An 18,352-nucleotide genomic window follows, 5' to 3' on the forward strand; every position below is an offset into this window, starting at 1 on the left:
CACCCTTGAGAATAACTCAATCAGTTTTTCTGCCACGTTTTTTGTAGTTGGGGCACTAAGGGCAAAAGCTTCAGGGAATCTAGTGTTATAGTCCACTACAGCCAAGGCATACGTGTGTCCCCTTGTTGTACGGGGAAGTGGTCCTATAAGGTCCATACCTACCCTCTCAAAGGGGTTGCCTATGATTGGTAAAGGCTGGAGAGGCACCGCTGGTGGCCTGCTCATATTCTTTTTTTGGCAGACCTCACACTGTCTGCAATAAGTCTCTGCTGTCTTATAAATACCAGGCCAGAAGAACAAACGTACTATACTTTGTAGTGTCTTCTTGGCACCGCTATGTCCTGCTGTCAAGTGTGTATGGGCATGAAACACAATCTGGTCCCTGAAGTCTTTTGGGACAACTAGCTGAAGTGGTTCACCTGCCTTTCCTTCCCTATATAACAGGTCATTCATTATCTTGAACCTGGGATACCCTTGGGTTGGTGTCGTCTGTTCTCTGTGGGCCGCCTCCCAGGCGTTCATAAGGGTTGGGTCATTGGCCTGTGCCAACTTGAACCCCTTATCCAACTCCCATGGCTCTGATGTTAGATACGCTCCCTGGGGCTGTCCCTTCAATTCTCTCCTAAAGAGTGCGAGAAAGTCAGGGTTGTCTATTCCCACTATTAGGTCCTCTGGTAGGGAGTCCACTACTCCCACTTTTACGTCACAGGGTTCTCTACCTATCGGTTGGAGGGTGACATGGGCTACGGGATAGGGTTTCACATCCCCATGTACACATCGGATATATACCAGAGCATTGGGCCCTAATTGGGAGGGTAGGACTAGTCTTGACTGAATCACGGATTGCCTACATCCAGAGTCTACAAGGGCTTTTACACATTTGCTGTTCACATAAATCCTTACGTAAAAGGACGGCCCCATCTCTGCTGTGTACATCACGGCTCTCGGTATATAGCCGAACTCCATAGGTTCTTCTGTTGTTCGTTTTCTGGGACACATTCTGGCTATGTGGCCCCACTCCCCACACTCAAAGCACTGTGGACCCTTGTTGGTGGGAATCTCATATCTCATTGGCCGGGACTTCACAATTTCCAAGGTTGGTTTGCTGCTCTTCTTGTCCTGCTTCATGGGTCCAGGGTTGGTTTTGGTGCCCTTGTCAGTGTCCCAAGGGAACGTACGGGGCATCGCCCTGTTATAATTGGAAGCCATCTCGATGGCCTGTTCGGGGGTTAGACCGGAATGCTGTCTCAACCAACGTTGAGTACCATAGGGTAGAGCCTCCATAAATTGTTCCAGATATATACTGGACATTATTTCTTCTTTGCTACGGCTCTCAGTTCTCAACCATTTGTCTGCGGCCATTTTGAGTCTAAGATAGAGTGTCTTAGGGTGCTCCCCAGTAACTCCTTTTTCCTTCCTGAACCTGATTCGATATGCTTCAGTATACAGCCTCAAGTGGTCTAAAATCACTGCTTTGATCGTCAGGTAGGGGGTCACTCCTGCATGGTTGGCTACTTGATAAGCCGCCTGGGCTTCGCCGGATAGTAGGGGGGCTAAAAAGAAAGGCCACTTCTCCTCCGGCCACCCACAGGCTCTGGCCGCTCTCTCAAAGTTAATTAGGAAGGCGTCGGGGTCCTCCCCCGGTACGTATTTTTGTAACTGTACTCCAGAGGGATTTGGCCCAAAGTGTCTTCTCTCCATAGGCATAGGGGCTCCTGGGTTCTGTACCACCTTCTGTAGGCCATCCATCTGGGCGGCGATAGTCGTTTTGAACATGTCCCGGTCCGCATCGGCGGTTGACATCTGCTGGCTGATGGCCCACTCCAGCTTCTGTTGCCCCTCAATTAGCTGCTGGATCACCTGTTCCATCGCTGGGTCCTGCAGGGAAGGGGCGGATCCCACTTCTGACACCAATGTGGGCGTGGGAGGGGGTGTGGTAGTAGGCTCGGGTACAAAAAGAGGCTGTAAACCAGTGTGTCTCTTCAAACTGGGCTTTATTTTTATGGTGCGCCAGGTCCTAAAGGTCAGTCTTTCCCTTGCGAACTCCAGGTTGTTCGTGGTGGCGGGGTCTTCGGGGCGTTGGTTTTCCTGACAAGCGTATGCGGCGTCAGCTTCAGTCCTCCATCTCAGGAATACCGAGGGAAAAGGAGACCAACAGAGGGAGCCGTTAGTTTAAGGTTCCGACACGGCGTACTCTCCAGGGGACCGAGTGATAGTGAGGGGACACCCGTGTATGCTATAAGCTGACTGTGCTCGTGCAGGGGGGGGTAGGCTTGTGAGGAATACTGGACGGGTAGGGAGGGAGGACGGGTATAGGGTTATACATGGGAAAGGCACACACAGGGTTATGTACAGAATCTACACAGGGGCGTTCTTCTTCCCCACCCACGCTGCCCAACGCCGCCGTACCTGAGAAAGCCACACTCCTCCCTCGGGAGTGTGGCACGGCGGAACACAGGGTCGTTGGCCTCCTGGCTCTCCTCCGCTCTCGTTTCTCTCGTCTTCACAGGTAACTCCACACTTCCTCTCCGGCTCCGCTTCTCCGCTTCCGACCTCCGGGGTGATGACACACCCTCCATACAGGATTTCCTGCCCTTTGTCCAGTCCGTGATCTCCGACGTCAGAGGGGGGCGGAGTCGCGTCCTGATCGTCCAAGGTCCAGTTAAAGGCGCTGAGGTATTTTTCCCCTTCCTGATCCGAAAGGCTGTCCCACTCTGCCCTCGGGCGTTAGTCTGCAGGGAATGAGGGGAATTAGGGACAGGGGTCCACCAGTTTGTACGGCTCCCCACCCCGACCCAGCCTCAAATACGGCAGGTGAAAGCACTCAGGTGTGCTTGTTCAGCGGAGGAGCGGAAGGCGAGTGGAGAGGAGAGGCGTGGAGCGAGAAGAGAGGAGAGGCGTGGAGCGAGAGGAACCAAACGAGAGAGGCGAGGAAAGGACCCGGTATTCCATCTACGGAGGAAGAAGAAGACGAGAGTAGAGACCCATCGGCGGTGCGGGAGCCTGGAGGCCAACGGCAACACAAGCCGCCCAGCCGCACGCCAGGAGGTGTGTGGCTCTCAGAGGTACGCAAACGTATCACGGGCTGGGTTGGGAGAAGGGGTGGGTCAGTAACGTAAACGGCTTCCCTTCGCTTCCCGATTTACCCTCCCTACACTCCCTCGTTCCCTCACTTAGTGAGAAGAAGTCACTGTTGGTGTCCCCTCACCCCCTTTCCTGATTACCCGGTGTTGGCACATGACTAGAGACTGATACGACCTCTCGTGTCTTCCCTCACGGCGGAGTGCAAGTCACCACGGAGACCGACAAGGAACAGACTCGACTGAGCCCCATCCAAAGAAAGGAGGAGGGAACCCGAAGAAGAGCCAAAGAAGAGAGAAGCAGATCTCCGCGGAGGGCCCCTGTACGGAAGACGTGCAGTGACTTTTTGTATCAGCAAATAAAACCTACACGAACCAAAACTCGACTCCTGCCCATTAATACCCAACCCGCTACAGAGAGGTATGAAGCAGGGCTGCCCACTCTCACCTCTTCTTTTTACCCTTTATATGGGGCCTTTTGCTCAGCGGCTCCAAGACAATCCCGACACACGGGGTATCCCATTTGGCACCGATCAACACACGATCAGCCTCTAGACCGTCATATTCTCTATCGCCCATCCCCCTACGTCTCTTCCAGCTATAGTCGCAGACTTGCATGCCTTTGGTTGGGTCTCTGGTTTTAAAATTAATCTGCAAAAGTCACACATTTTTAACTTAACCTCTACAAAGCTTACGGTTGATGCTCTCAAGGCTTGGTTTGATTTCGACTGTGTGTCGGAGAAAGTAACTTACCTGGGTCTGGTCCTTAATAATAAACTTAGCAAAAATGTCTGATGTTAACTATACTTATTTGCTTATACCTATCCGGAAAGACCTGGCTCAATGGCAGAGGCTGCCGCTGTCGTGGTTGGGTAGGCTTCGAGTGGTCAAAATGAATGTTCTTGCCGAGGGCCTTGTACGTATTTCAGACTCTTCCCCACCTGCTGCCTTCGGGAGTGATTCCTACCATTCAAAAAGAGATTGAGCGCTTCATATGGGGTTCGGTTTCCCCAAGGCTACAGAAGATTGTTGCGGCATCCTAAAAAGGAAGGCGGCCTTGCTTTGCCAAACTTTAACCAATATTTTCTGGCCTCTATATTGCGATACCTGGTGGAATGGAATGGTCTGTTGACGGAGAAACACTGGGTTTTTATGGACCAGAAACTTGTGGGCCAGCATATTTGGAGGGAGGTTTGGCTGCCCAGGCCCTCCCGTGCATGGGGGCTGTACTCATCTCCTATCACGAGGCCAACATTGCAGGCCTGGGACAGAGTATCCCGGTCGGTGAAACTAACAACTTTCCTATCGCCTATGGCCCCAATACTCTCCAATCCTGACTTTCCGCCTAGAATGGCCAAGGGGGTAGGCGCGAACTGGGCGAAAGGGAGCTGTAAGCGGTTAGGCTGTCTTTTTGATCATAAGGATAATATCCCTTTTGAGCAACTTGCAGGAGACTAGGAGCTTTCCCAGTCAGACCACTTTCTTCACACACAACTGACACATTGGGTTCTGGATGCATCTTCCCGCCCTTTGGTTGGCAGATCAATGCTTCCATTTGAAAAATGGCTATTCCTTAAAAATGATGACAGCAAACATATCAGAATTGTGTTCGCTCCTTTCCCAAGGCATTGGTAGGAGCAGATCCACTGGAGAGAGGCAGTGGGGAGCGGTAATTGAACGGACTCTTTCGGACAAGGAGTGGGAAGACATATTATAGAGCTCACCACACAGCTCACTCTATGGGATACACTGAAACAGCACTTAAGATTATTACCTGCTGGTATTATACCCCTTACCGGATGACAAAGTGGAATTCTGGGTGTGACGGCTTATGCTGGAGGGGTTGTGGTAGCCCCGGAACTCTTCTTCACCTCTTGTGGAATTGCCCAAAATTATCTAAGTATTGGGAGAGAATATTGGATGATGTGGATAGGACTTTCAACACTTCCCTTCCTAGGTTCCCTACCTATATCACTTTAGGTCTGCCCAACGCACTTACCTTACCTTTACACTCCTGAAGGAGTAGACAGATGGCCCTCGCAGTCAACGCTGCTCATCGAACACTCCTTGCTTGTTGGATACTGATAGAATCCCGGAGCACACACAGTGGCTTCATCAATTGTGGTCTCTCTTAGGGATGGAGAGACTGTCGATGGCCACTCTGGGAGATAAACCGGATTACGCTAAGATCTGGTCTCCCTTTATAACCATTCTCTCTTCAGAGTTTCGAGAATTAACCTGTCCTAATTATTTGTGTATCCTGAAACTAATACCAGGCATACAGGAGGGTCTGGGAACCGGGGCATCGGGTTAAGCCATTTTGGGGGAGGGTTGCCACATGGACCCCCTCTGGGGGTATATATGATATGCTTCTGATACCAATACCAGCTCACTTGGAGAAGGGAGGAGAGGGTAGGGGGGTAGGAGGAATACCCTCTCTCTAGGTCCCTTATGTGTTTTCTCAATTGTATTTTTGGTTTGTAGTTTATGGAAATGCAGACTCTTTGATTCAACACCTGAGTCATTCACTTCAGATCTCTTTAGGGGGGCCTTTTTCCAATAGATAATGTAGACACACTCGAGTATTGAAGCGCCCATTGGATCCGGTTTCCTTCTAACTGTTTTATCTTTTGTGACGGGGCCGGCCCGGGAAAGGTTGTGGGTTACTTGCTTTCAATTTAATTTGCCACAGGGATGCCTGATCCTTTACCTTATTGGTTTTCATTTGATGATCTTTAACCCTGCCGGCCCACTGGGTTGTAGGCGAGAAAGCGATGTTTTATTTCATAACGTATTCTGCAATAAAAAACAATTTAATTCTAAAAAGCTAAAAAAAAAAAATCAAGATGTAAGGCGGCAGGTTGCTTTATTAATTTATGCGCCTTAGCTGTTGCCCTACAGCTTCAACAGTATGATAGCTAACAGATACACTGCTAAAGATTCTTAGGTTTTTATTCCATACTCTACAACATTCTACTGTCATTGCTATATCTGTTCACAACACACTTCTCTTTCTCACAACAACAAAAATGTAAAGGAAAAACATTTATAATAACAATATTAATGATTACTTGCATAAACTTAAATGAAGCAGGAGTTATACTCAAATTAAACCACATATTATGGATGATGACAACCATATTAAACTGAGTAAGTTGTAAAATAACTACAATACCAACATTAAGTAGTGTAGCCCAAAATATACTATTCTTCACCTCCCGTCTGTCTTCTTTTAGTTCTACTCCATCTTTCGATTTTCCTATCCCAGCATCATTTCGGTCTCCCTGTTTAACTTCCTCCTCTCCGAGGCACAACTTTTACCACTATTCAGATTCAACAGTCTTCCATTTTAACAGCATTGGTGAACACCTTCAATGTTTTCGGCAGGACAGAACAAATTGAGACATTATTTCTAATGCCAGGAATCCTTATATTGACAGTTTCCCCAGCTTTCATATAGATAACATTTATACCTTTTTTTCTTTTATCCTCCCAAACATTTGTTCTCCACCTTGCATTCCTCCTTATTTCTCCTCTCTACCTGTGAAGTGTCATCCATGGTCTTGCCATAATTAGTACAACCAAGACTCAACACGGTATTTGGGTTTCTGTTTTTAAACAATTCAAACAGTGTTTTTCCAGTCACAATATGCAGTGTGAGCCTATACATCCTATTTTGGCTTTGACCTCTCCTTTCAAGCTTCACCCATAATCTCCATTTGTTTCAAGATAACATGAAACACATTTTGTGTGCCTATTCTTCCAAGAACGTTGCCATTTTACTTTGATGTTAGCTGTACCCCACTGTCTGCTAAAATTACATTAGGGAAATCTTTATTCTAGAAACTTCTTGAAATCTGTTAACTCAAAATTAGAAAGTACTCGGACTCTTCTAACCTGGAATATAGACTTATCAATATTACTAAATACTGTTTGTTCCTGTTATCATGCCGGGATGGATCTTAGATAGGCTATACCTCTACTAATCACCATTATCTTGGACCCCTGCTGAAGGAGTTTGTGGCTATCCGCCTTTTTCGCCCCAACGGGTCCTTTGGAATACATACCCGCGCTTAGCAGTTTACCTTGTACTGCTACGTGTGACCGGATTAAGCTTGTCGCAGCCATATATTCTGGATCTATTGGATTAAAGTCTCCTGTGCCTATATTGGGATTTTACTAAATTTTAAGTTGCTGCGTGTAATGTAACTGCGTCGGTCGTAGTCACACAATTCCCTATCTACTGGATCGAAGCTTCTTGTGCCTACATTGGCATTGATTTATTCGAAGCCCTGAATAAGTTCCAACATGGAACGAAACGCGTTGGCTGTGTGTAGATCTTGGTAAAAAATCACTGAAATAAAGAAAACTTTTTTTCTATGGACTCAACGCCCCTGTGTTTGATTACAACGAGTGCACCTTCCATTTTTCTATGAACAATATTACTAAATACGGTCCTTTTATGCTAGCTGTTGGTCCTACTATGCCATGGACAACCTCTTCTTATAATCTCTCCCGTAATTTTGCGTTTTCAAAGGTTATACCAGAGTTTTGCAAACCTTATCACTGCAGCTGCACTTAACATAGTTCCTTAACTAATCTTCTTTCAACTTGTAAATCAAGCCTGGTCACCAACAGCCTTGTCTTAAAATGCCTTTGGTTCCACTGACACCCATACGTCCATCATGGGCTAGGCTCAATAATCTCTCAGATAAGCTAATCTAGTGCCTCCAAATACTTTTCCACCTACTGACAATTCATCCCAGTCCCATCAAATGTTTCTGTATTATACCCTACATTTCTTTTTCTGTTCCACTTCCTCCTTATTTTTCTAAATTCTCTGGTAATACTGCATTTTCAACCACTCCTTACTTCCAGCAAAGTAAGAAAATAAAATTCAAGTATCAAATGTCCTACAAAGAACCCAGTTGACGAACAGCCTTGGAAAAGTCTGAAGTGACAGCCAACCTACCTGGCAAGGTAGAACCTGTATTGAGATGCTCTGTCCCTCACAACCTTCTCTTTCACCTTCTAATTATCCTCGTCATCAGTGTTAAAATACAGGGTGTAAAGGGGCAAGCTGAATATTTTTTGCTACGCTTCAGCCACTGCTGGCCAGCTTTAACAATATAAGACATCGGAAAGACGCACTCCTAAAGATTTGCTCCTGATATATTCCCATTGTACACTCTTCCACAACATTCTACATTCCACAGTCATTGCTATATCTATTTACCACAGGTAAGTATTGAGCAAGGTCCACCTAACTGGCGTATATGGTGGCTTATATGGTTGCGTGGTGACTGTATTTGCTAACATCTTCCAAAGTGTGTTTGTAATTCCCAGTAACAAAAGTTCAGAAAACGTTCGGTAGATGAGGAAGTGGAATATTTTTTCTTTTTACACAAGACTTCCTCAGATTCAGAGTCAAACATTTATTTATTAGGACCATAGTACTTTAAACATAAAATAAATCACTTAATCAATTATACCATTATCTCTCATAAAACATTCAATATATCAGCACTTAATAACAAACCGCAACTATAGAATGTCCTACAGCACAGACAACTTCTAAAAACTGCATTGAGAATAAAAACGTAATTACTTCTCATCAGTTGTACACTCCATTTTTCATGAAGGTTGCTTTTAATACAATTCTGCTTTTCCCTATATAACAATAAGCAAGCAAATAAAATATGGGCACTAGGGCATTTCATTATTTCACATATGCAAATAACCCCACTTTCTCTCAACCATCTTAGATCGAGCAGAATATGGATTTAAGCCGATTGTAAAAAAAATTAAATCGCTCTTTCCCGACCACAGCAGGGTAAAGGGCACTGGACGCCATCTCCTCTAGTGCAGTAGCAGCAGGGCGATGCGGTGAGCCTAAAATAAGTTATATGAAAGAACCGCCGCATCAATGTTGCAGGATAAACGGGTGAAGGGTGCGGAGCGAGCTTAAAGCAGATCCGCCATCTTAGGCAGTCTCCCCCCCCCCCCCCTCCCCTTTTTGTTTTATTACTGTAAGTTGAAAAACTGAATAAATACATTTTTAAAAGAGATGGAACCAAAACCACAAATAGTAGGTATGATGGAGTGTTGTGTGGTAAGGTTAATCGGATGTCTGACCAAGGAATATTTGGTCCCAGGTAATCCTGTAGGATGTCTTAAGCAACGAAATCAGATGTACGCAGGTTAGGGATGCTTTTTAGGGAAGGTTTGACATTTGGTAGATAATAGTAACAGAGGTGTCCCGGAGGTCTCTGACTTCATGTAGTAGGTGCAAAACAACAAGGCAGGTGAGAATCCAGGTATATTTGGAAAGACAGTGAAACTTAGGTAATGATTTTTCAAGGTGATTTAGGCCCCTCGATGTAATGCCTATTTTTGTTTCAATCCATTTTACATATACATTTTGCTCTGTAGCAAAAAAAAAACAGATGGCGATAAAAAAAGTCGCAAACAATGACCATCTTCTCCCTATAATTTATTTCAAATCTAGAATACCTTTTTTTAACAGAAGAATATCGAAACCCATGATCATAATAAGAAACAAACTTGTTTTTCACATTTTAAAACTACATTTGTCCTATTCCTGTTAAAAACAGCAAACGATTGCAAATCCAGAATTTATCATTTTTTTGACCTCGTCTGCTAAAATATCCGTGCAATATGACCAGAGACAGATGCCCTTTGCTCCCTTTCCTAACGTGGACACAACAAAAGTGGTACATATGGGCTTGTGCTCCACTTCTGCTACCCACACCTTACATAACTGTAGAAAGCGCATGGTTTCAAAATAAACTAACCTGTTTCCTTAGCAGTTTAACATCATCCTTGCACTCCTCCTCTCCCCAGCGTGCACGTAGGTGGGACTCGACATTGTCTTTTATGTACGGAAACAAGATGTCCTGCAAAATATAAAAACATAAAATCATTTAACTCTGGTACCTGCAATGAAAAAGATGATTTAACTAGAACAGTAACCGCCGAGTATGGGGATTGAATCCATGATGAGCAGTGCTTGCTAATAAGCAGTGGGTAATGAAGCAGGCACTTGAAGGCAGCATCACTGGCATCTGGAACCTGATCCTGAAAGTGCTTTGGGGCACAACTGCGAATGCCCCCTTATTGTGCCACACAATATTTTGAAAGGGGCAGCAGGTGGTGCAATGCATGGGGTGCATATTTTTCATCCATGCCACCTCAAGGGGCAGTCCCTTATTTGCATGCTGTCTAGCCCCATGCAATGAGGGGGGATACCTTTTCGGACAGCCTGTATCACAGGGAAAACAGGCTTCTAGGAGGTGCAATAGTTCTGTGCCACTAAAGAAGGGAGCATTGCTTGTGTGCCAACCAATGGACAACTTTTGTGAGGAGGGCTACCAGAGGGCCTCAAGGAAACACCTTGTGCATTCTTTAGTAAGGGAGCGCACCAACAGACTGCATAAGCACAGTATGAATGTGTGGACCTGACTCCTGCATTCTTTAATGTAACATGTTGCCCGCACAATTGGTATTACAGAAGGGACCATACAAGTATCTGTGGCCCATTCATGAACTAAACTGCCCCAGGCTTCTGTGGGCATACAAAGAAGGTACAAAAGTCTGTTGTGACCCTTGGGCGCGTTTGTAATCCAGCCCTAATGGCATATTAGCCGCGGATATTGGCGCACCTCCATTAACCGTGAAGTCACTCTAATACACACTGCTGCGATGAAAGAGATAGCATGGGGAAAAAACAACTACTGTGACATGACTGACAGCCGCCACATTGAAAACTTTACAGAAAGCAATGCAGAAATTATTTCGGATATAATTTTTGAAGAAGCAACCAGTACTCAAAACGTGATGAAATGTAGCCAGATAAAACTCATTGCAATTGCATGCTCTTGTTAGCTAGAAAGGAGGTGATAAACCCCCAACAAGCAAGAGGTAATACTAAAATCAGCATGGACCCTAAGATGCACTCTAATTTCTATAATTCGTGGAGATTCACCAAAGCATTATAAGTATGATAATTAGTACTACAGAGGTACTCTTTTACGGACTCTTACATGCATCTGTGAAAAGGCCCTGAAGCGTCCAACTGCCTTTTAGTAAAAGTGCAAACAGAACGCAATCCTTTTTTAGTATTACTAATTGCATATGAATATTTCCTGAACTGTCCGATTTTATTCCTAGTGTTGATGCTTTAATGCTAGTTCACAAAAGCATGTAGGAGTACATAAGAGTACTATAGGTCTTGGAGTACTTACATACTTGAAAATGCCTCTGTAACTAGGCCCCTTAATAACCCAGAGAGCTCAGACTATACACAACCTTCTCTAAATTAAAGTTCAAAACAATTAATCAAATCACACAAACACCCTGTGTTCAAGTGTTATTGACTATACATCATGGCGGGTCTTCCCTAGGGCTAAAACAGACCAAAGGGCTACCTTAAATGTATTCAAAGAAAGATATATGCATATGATGTGTTCAGAACGGCATCCGTAAGTTAGGTACCATGACAGCTCAGACCCCAGTAGACAAGACAGGTGCTGCTGCTGCTTGTCACCTTCAAAATCGAAAAGAAATGAAGCCACGATTGGGGCAAGAGGACTACAACTGAAGAAGGATAACTAATCAAGACAAATGAAGCACATCCCCACAAAGAGAGAACCCCGGCCGGCGTCAGAGATGTCATGGTACATAACCAACAGATAAAGTTTTGGACACATCATATGTGTCTTTCTTTGAATATATTTAAGGCTGCCCTTTGGTGTGTTTTAGTCCTGAGGACGACCCACCATGATTTATAGTCAATTACACTGGAACACAAGGTCAAAACGTCAACAACAATACGTTATGTCCTATGTCAGCTATCCTTGGAATATGGAATGAAGATATAAATATACACTGAACAAAAAATCTTTGGGGACATTTTGATTATATGCGGTTCCAAGGTCTCATGTTTGTGTATGTGATCACTGGGAGATTTTTGATTTTCACTATGTATATGTTAATGTGATGTATTGTACTTTATGTTGTCTGGACAGCCGTTAAAAAGAGAAATATGAAAAGATACAAATACACATGTTTTGATATATGAAAAATGTATTTAAAACATAATTTGAGGTTTGCGTTGTGCCATTGGTTGTAAGATATTATTTTCTTGAAAGATTTGTGTGTCATTTGAGTCAGGAGAAGTTTTCCACATGTTTACGGGATCACTTATAGGCCCTTCTAGTATTTAATGTTTAAAGAAAAAAATTCTTTACAATTCCCCTTGAGGAAATTTCTTATACCCGACAGAACTGTTATTAACTCATAGCTGTATACCCAGGTTCTGAGGGACACAGGGTAATACCAATTTATTTAATGGTTTCTAACACATGGCAATGATACAAGGAGTTGCCTTTGCCTCTGAAAAGCGGGAAAGACTAGGGACAAAGCTGTCCTTCTTAGGAACTGAGAGGGGCACCATTAACAGGAGTCAAGGCTTCCAGCAGAGAAGTACAAGCCTTCAGGAAGTCAGTACGCTTTTGTAGGTAATCGAAAAAGGTAAAACTGCTGCAGCTTCTGACACCGATTGGCCAATTGAACTTTGTAACTGGTATTATACCACTGGGGAGGCCCTTGAGGATGTTGGCTATGGCTACAGGGGGAGTGAGGCATATATCACATTTTATCAGTCTGTCAAAATGGGGTGAAAGGAAAGAAGATTTAAGAGAGTGTAATCTCTTTTTGGCTGAACGTAATGGTTTTTCCTGTGAAGAGGAAAGAGAGTTTCCAGCAACGCAATAGATCTCTGCACAGACATGGCAGGCAGCACTGACTTTGTCGCCTCATTGAACAGAAAACAGTGTGTGGGCAGTGGCCAGAATTATGGCAGAAAATAGGTCTGATGGACCACTTTATCTCTCTAGAGTTATTTCCCATTTTAGTGGCTGGGACAATTTGGACCAAGCAGTTAAGAGGAGCATAGTCTTATGGTCAGACAGTTGGTTTCGTCGTGCAGATCTTTAATAAGCTTTCCACAAACGACCAGTAAATCATACAATCACTGAGGGCACTAACGCTGCAGTGCTTAAAGCTGAACATTTCTTTTATTGAGCGCTGTGAGGAAAGCTGCAAGAATGTAGTTGCAGATACTGTCTCGAAGCAAGTTTGACATTGTTAGGAGGCTGGTGCCAGGTGCAGAGGAAATAACACCTTTCCTGTCAGACCTTTTGAATTCTGAATCAGCAGATGCTACAAAGCAGACACTGGGTAGGCATGAAGTGAGTGAAGGATTACAGTACTCAGTTCAAAATGGCGGAAGCATCAACAAGCATTTGCAATGCAATTGGTTTCGCATTAATTAAGTTTGAGCTATTGGCATTGCGAAATACTGCAACACCAATTGCAACAAAAGTCTATAAATTGTAGGCCAAAAAAATGTGTATTTATTTTTGTAGCAATGGTGGCATGCTGTGCTTTAGATGAATATGTTTAAAAGTAAAGTGTGCCATACTGCGATTGCTACAATAGTTAATTGTGGATGCGTTAACAATTGATGTGTGCACTGGTGGCTGGTGGAAGTGTGCACTGCCGGCTGGTGGTGTGTGTGCCTGGTGGAAGCGTGCACTGATGGCTGGTGGTGTGTGTGCCTGGTGAAAGCGTGCACTGACGGCTGGTGGTGTGTGTGTGCCTGGTGAAATTGTGCACTGACGGATGGTGGTGTGTGTGTGCCTGGTGAAAGCGCGCACTGACGGCTGGCGGTGTGTGTGTGTGTGCCTGGTGAAAGCGTGCACTGACGGCTGGCGGTGTGTGTGTGCCTGGTGAAAGCGTGCACTGACGGCTGGTGGTGTGTGTGTGCCTGGTGTAATCGTGCACTGACGGATGGTGGTGTGTGTGTGTGCCTGGTGAAAGCGTGCACTGACGGCTGGTGGTGTGTGTGTGTGTGTGTGTGTGCCTGGTGAAAACTTTCACTGACGGCTGGTGGTGTGTGTGTGTGCCTGGTGAAAGCGTGCACTGACGTCTGGTGGTGTGTGCCTGGTGGAAGCGTGCACTGACTGCTGGTGGTGTGTGTGTGCCTGGTGAAAGTGTGCACTGACGGCTGGTGGTGTGTGTGTGCCTTGTGACAGCGTGCACTGACGTCTGGTGGTGTGTGCCTGGTGGAGGCGTGCACTGACGGCTGGTGGTGTTTGTGCCCGGTGAAAGCGTGCACTGACGGCTGGTGGTGTCTGTGCCTGGTGAAAGCGTGCACTGACGGTGTGGTTGTGTGTAGTGTGTGTGGGGGTGTGTGTAGTTGTGCGTGTGTGTAGTTGTGCGTGTGTGTAGGTATGTGTGTGTGTAGTTGTGTGTGTGTGTGTGGTTGTGTGTGGTTGTGTGTGTGTGGTTGTATGTGTTGTATGTGTGGTGTGTGTGGTGGTGTGTGTGTGTGTGTGTGTGTGTGTGTGTGTGTTGTGTGGTTGTGTGGTTGTGTGTGTGTGGTTGTGGTTGTGTGTGGTTGTGGTTGTGTGTGTGGTTGTGGTGTGGCTCTGTTCAGCAGAGGGCACCAGAACACTGCTGCAGGCCTTATTTTCAGCATGCAGGTGATCAAACTATAAGCCACAGTACACATAGAAATCCTAATTCGGCAGTACAGTGAGTGCCAGGCAGTTTCATGATTTGGCTAAATGAGAAATTGGCCAGCATTATGCTACTTTCCGTACAACATGCTGTGTGTATACTCGTGTGGGGCATTAATACCCATTGTAACTACATTTTTGAGGATATACATTGCCTTTTATGACATTAAACATTTTGAACAACCGATTGTAAAAAAATAATATATAAATATAAACATTTAAAAATAAATGGTCATAAACATGAGAAGATACTTCTGTTTGCTATTTTGCTTTCAAGAGGGGTTGGTAACGTAAGGGCTCACTGTCGGCATCAGGTGTTAAATGCAGGCAATTAGGTGCAATCAAGGCAAGGCTAACTCAGCCATTCATCATTTTGAGGTCGGTAACTGGGTCTTCTTAAATTGGTTAACAGTAACCCCTGTTGTTTACAGCACTTAGGAATGGTAAAAAAACTGCAGTTTGAAGCGGTTTTAAACAAACGTTATTCTGTTCCTTGAGACAGTCTTCAAATGATTGAAGGCTGATGAAGTATTTCTAAAGGTGCCTTGCAGGCGACGGGAGAGCTTCATCTTTTTTAGGTCTCGTAGAGAGACCTAATGCCGTCCATCCACTTTTTACGATCCGGATTTTCAAAAGTTCACGTGAAATCACGTGACCACAAGCTCCTTCGTGCACGAGCTTGCATTTCCCCACAGGCTTCCCTGCCAGCAGCATTTGCCTCATCAAAGGCTTCCGCTGCCCCGCCCCCCGCCGTCACTTATTCACGGCCGCAGGCCGTGACTTCAAAGGGTTCCGCTGCCCTGCCCCAGCTGCACTCTGGATTACAGCCGTCTCGGGTTTCCGAGGGGTATTTGGAATTGCTTCTGAGCCTCTGATTTGTGAGAACTCTTCCAGAATTGCAGATTTATGCTACAAAGGAATAGCTACATACTAGTATCACTTATTTAATGAGAGCCCATATGACGCATACATAAGCATTTTGTCCTCCCTCTTTTTGCGAGCCCTTCTTTCACTCTAGTCTTATTCCTGCTCCCCTTCCTGTCGCCGTTATCCGTCTCTTTCGCATCCATCTCTCTGACTTGGTGTGTTTCCAGCCAGAACCGTGTTTTCTTGAACAATTCCTGCCTGCCGAGTAGAGCCAGAACCGTGTTTTCTTGAACACTTCCTGCCTGCCGAGTAGGTTATTCACGGCCGCAGGCCGTGACTTCAAAGGGTTCCGCTGCCCTGCCCCAGCTGCACTCTGCATTACAGCCGTCTCGGGTTTCCGAGGGGTGTTTGGAATTGCTTCTGCGTCTCTGATTTGTGAGAACTCCTCCTGGCGGCATTGTCCCTTCCAGAATTGCAGATTTATGCTACAAAGGAATAGCTACATACTAGTATCACTTATTTAATGAGAGCCCATATGACGCATACATAAGCATTTTGTCCTCCCTCTTTTTGCGAGCCCTTCTTTCACTCTAGTCTTATTCCTGCTCCCCTTCCTGTCGCCGTTATCCGTCTCTTTCGCATCCATCTCTCTGACTTGGTGTGTTTCCAGCCAGAACCGTGTTTTCTTGAACAATTCCTGCCTGCCGAGTAGAGTCAGAACCGTGTTTTCTTGAACAGTTACTGCCTGCCGAGTAGGCTATCTAAAATAAAAAAAGTTTTTCTCCATGGAACCCGACTTGTCATTTTAATGATTAATATTTTAACAGCCATTACGATTTCCACGGGTCTCTGAACGCTTAAGCGCAATAAATAATAGTTCCAGATCCCCAAAAGATTATTATGATAAAACACAAAAAAGCAATTCAAGTTGTCAAACGTTTTTGAAACGTAATTGAAGTGTATACATGCTTGCTAAACTCCATAAGCTAAGTACTATGCATAACCAGTAATTGATTGCACATGGGAGCTTCCAAACCGGGAATACATTGTGTAAAGATTTGTATAAATGTCGCAATTTTTAAGAGGAGATCTCTTAAGCCTCCCGAAAATTGTACTTCAGATGCCTCGTATGAAAGGCACAGAAGGTGGCCTTGCCCTGGAAGCAGGCAGGGAGTTTCAAACTGTACCTAGTCGCGAAAGCCAGGGCTGGGCATGCTGATTTCCGTGTTTCTTTAAAACCGCCCTCTTAAAGGCAGCGTTCTAAACTAGGACTAGTCCCACAGTTATATCGTTTTACGAGGCAGCATGCTTTTTTTTCCCCCATTATTGCCCGAAACCCAGTATGTCTTCCAGCTCCATGTGCTCAGTTGTGCAGATCTTGTACTGTTTTATGTTTTGGACATTTGTTTAAGCCACGTAAATTTGGATATGAATGTTGCTTCTATAATTATTTAAATAAGACTGTCCATATGTTATGTGGTATTGTTCCGTACATAAATTACAAGGAGATGGCGACTCTACCACAGTAATTTTATTGTACGTACTAATACACGTTTAAAGGCAGTCATCTGTTTTTTGTTTACGATCCTCTGTACACCTTTGTACCACCTTCAACCTAGTATCCTTGACTTTTTTATTTCGGAACGGATCCGAATATTGTGTTATAATAATATTAGTTTGTTTCTCTGTAAGGTACCCACGGACTTAGAGGTACGCATTACATAATACTTTCGGCTAGGTTTTTATTTTCACTGCAAGGAAAGAGCATCTGGCAACTTACCCTCACGCACCCTCACACCCTCACCCTCACACCCCCTCTCACACCCTCACACACCCTTACCCTCACACCCTCACCCCCCTCACCCTCACACCCCCTCACCCGCACACACCCTCACACACCCTCACCCTCACACACCCTCACCCGCACACACCCTCACCCGCACCCTCCCAACCCTCTCACCCTCACACCCCCTCAGCCTCCCAACCCTCTCACCCTCACACACCATCACACCCTCGCCCTCACCCTCACACACCCTCACTCACTCACCCTCACTCACCCTCATCAGCATAGCATAACAAAACATAGCATGGCATAACAAAAAAAGCATAGGATACACAACCTCACAACCCTCTCACCCTCACCCTCGCTCTAACACACTCACCCTCACTCACTCACCCACCCACCCTCACTCACCCACCCACCCTCACTCACCCTCACCAGCATAGCATAACAAAACATAGCATAACAAAACAAAGCATAGGACAGGAAAACATAGCATAGGAAAACATAGCATAGCATAACAAAGCATAGCATAACAAAACACAACAAAACATACCATAGCATAACAAAACAAAGCATAGCAAAACAAAACATAGAATAGTATAACAAAGCATAGCATTGCAAAACAAAACATAGCAAAACACAACAAAGCATAGCATAACCAAGCATGGCATAACAAAACAAAACAGCAAAACACAACAAAGCACAGCATAACAAAACATAGCAAAACAAAACATAGCAAAACAAAACATAGCAAAACAAAACATAGCAAAACACAACAAACCATAGCATACATAACAAAACATAGCATAGCATAACAAAACACTACATAGCATAGCATAACAAAACACTACATAGCATAGCATAACAAAACAAAGCTTAGCATAGCATAACAAAACATAGCATAACAAAACATAGCATAACAAAGCTTAGCATAGAATAACAAAACATAGCATAACAAAACATAGCATAACAAAGCATAGCATAACAAAGCATAGCATACCAAAACAAAGCATAGCATA

At 44.8% G+C, this 18,352-nt stretch overlaps 1 protein-coding gene across 1 annotated transcript in view; it reads right to left on the minus strand.

Moving 5' to 3' along the window:
- Positions 1-18,352, minus strand: part of ENOPH1 (enolase-phosphatase 1) — a 146,899-nt gene that overhangs the window by 117,905 nt on the left and 10,642 nt on the right. Inside the window, exon 2 of the mRNA XM_086950027.1 lies at positions 9,896-9,997. Coding sequence (XP_086806153.1) covers positions 9,896-9,997 — 102 coding nt within the window. The remainder of the gene's footprint in view (positions 1-9,895; positions 9,998-18,352) is intronic.

Source organism: Lissotriton vulgaris, unplaced genomic scaffold (assembly GCF_964263255.1).
Source record: "Lissotriton vulgaris unplaced genomic scaffold, aLisVul1.2 SCAFFOLD_1342, whole genome shotgun sequence".
Classification (NCBI taxonomy): Eukaryota; Metazoa; Chordata; class Amphibia; order Caudata; family Salamandridae; genus Lissotriton; species Lissotriton vulgaris.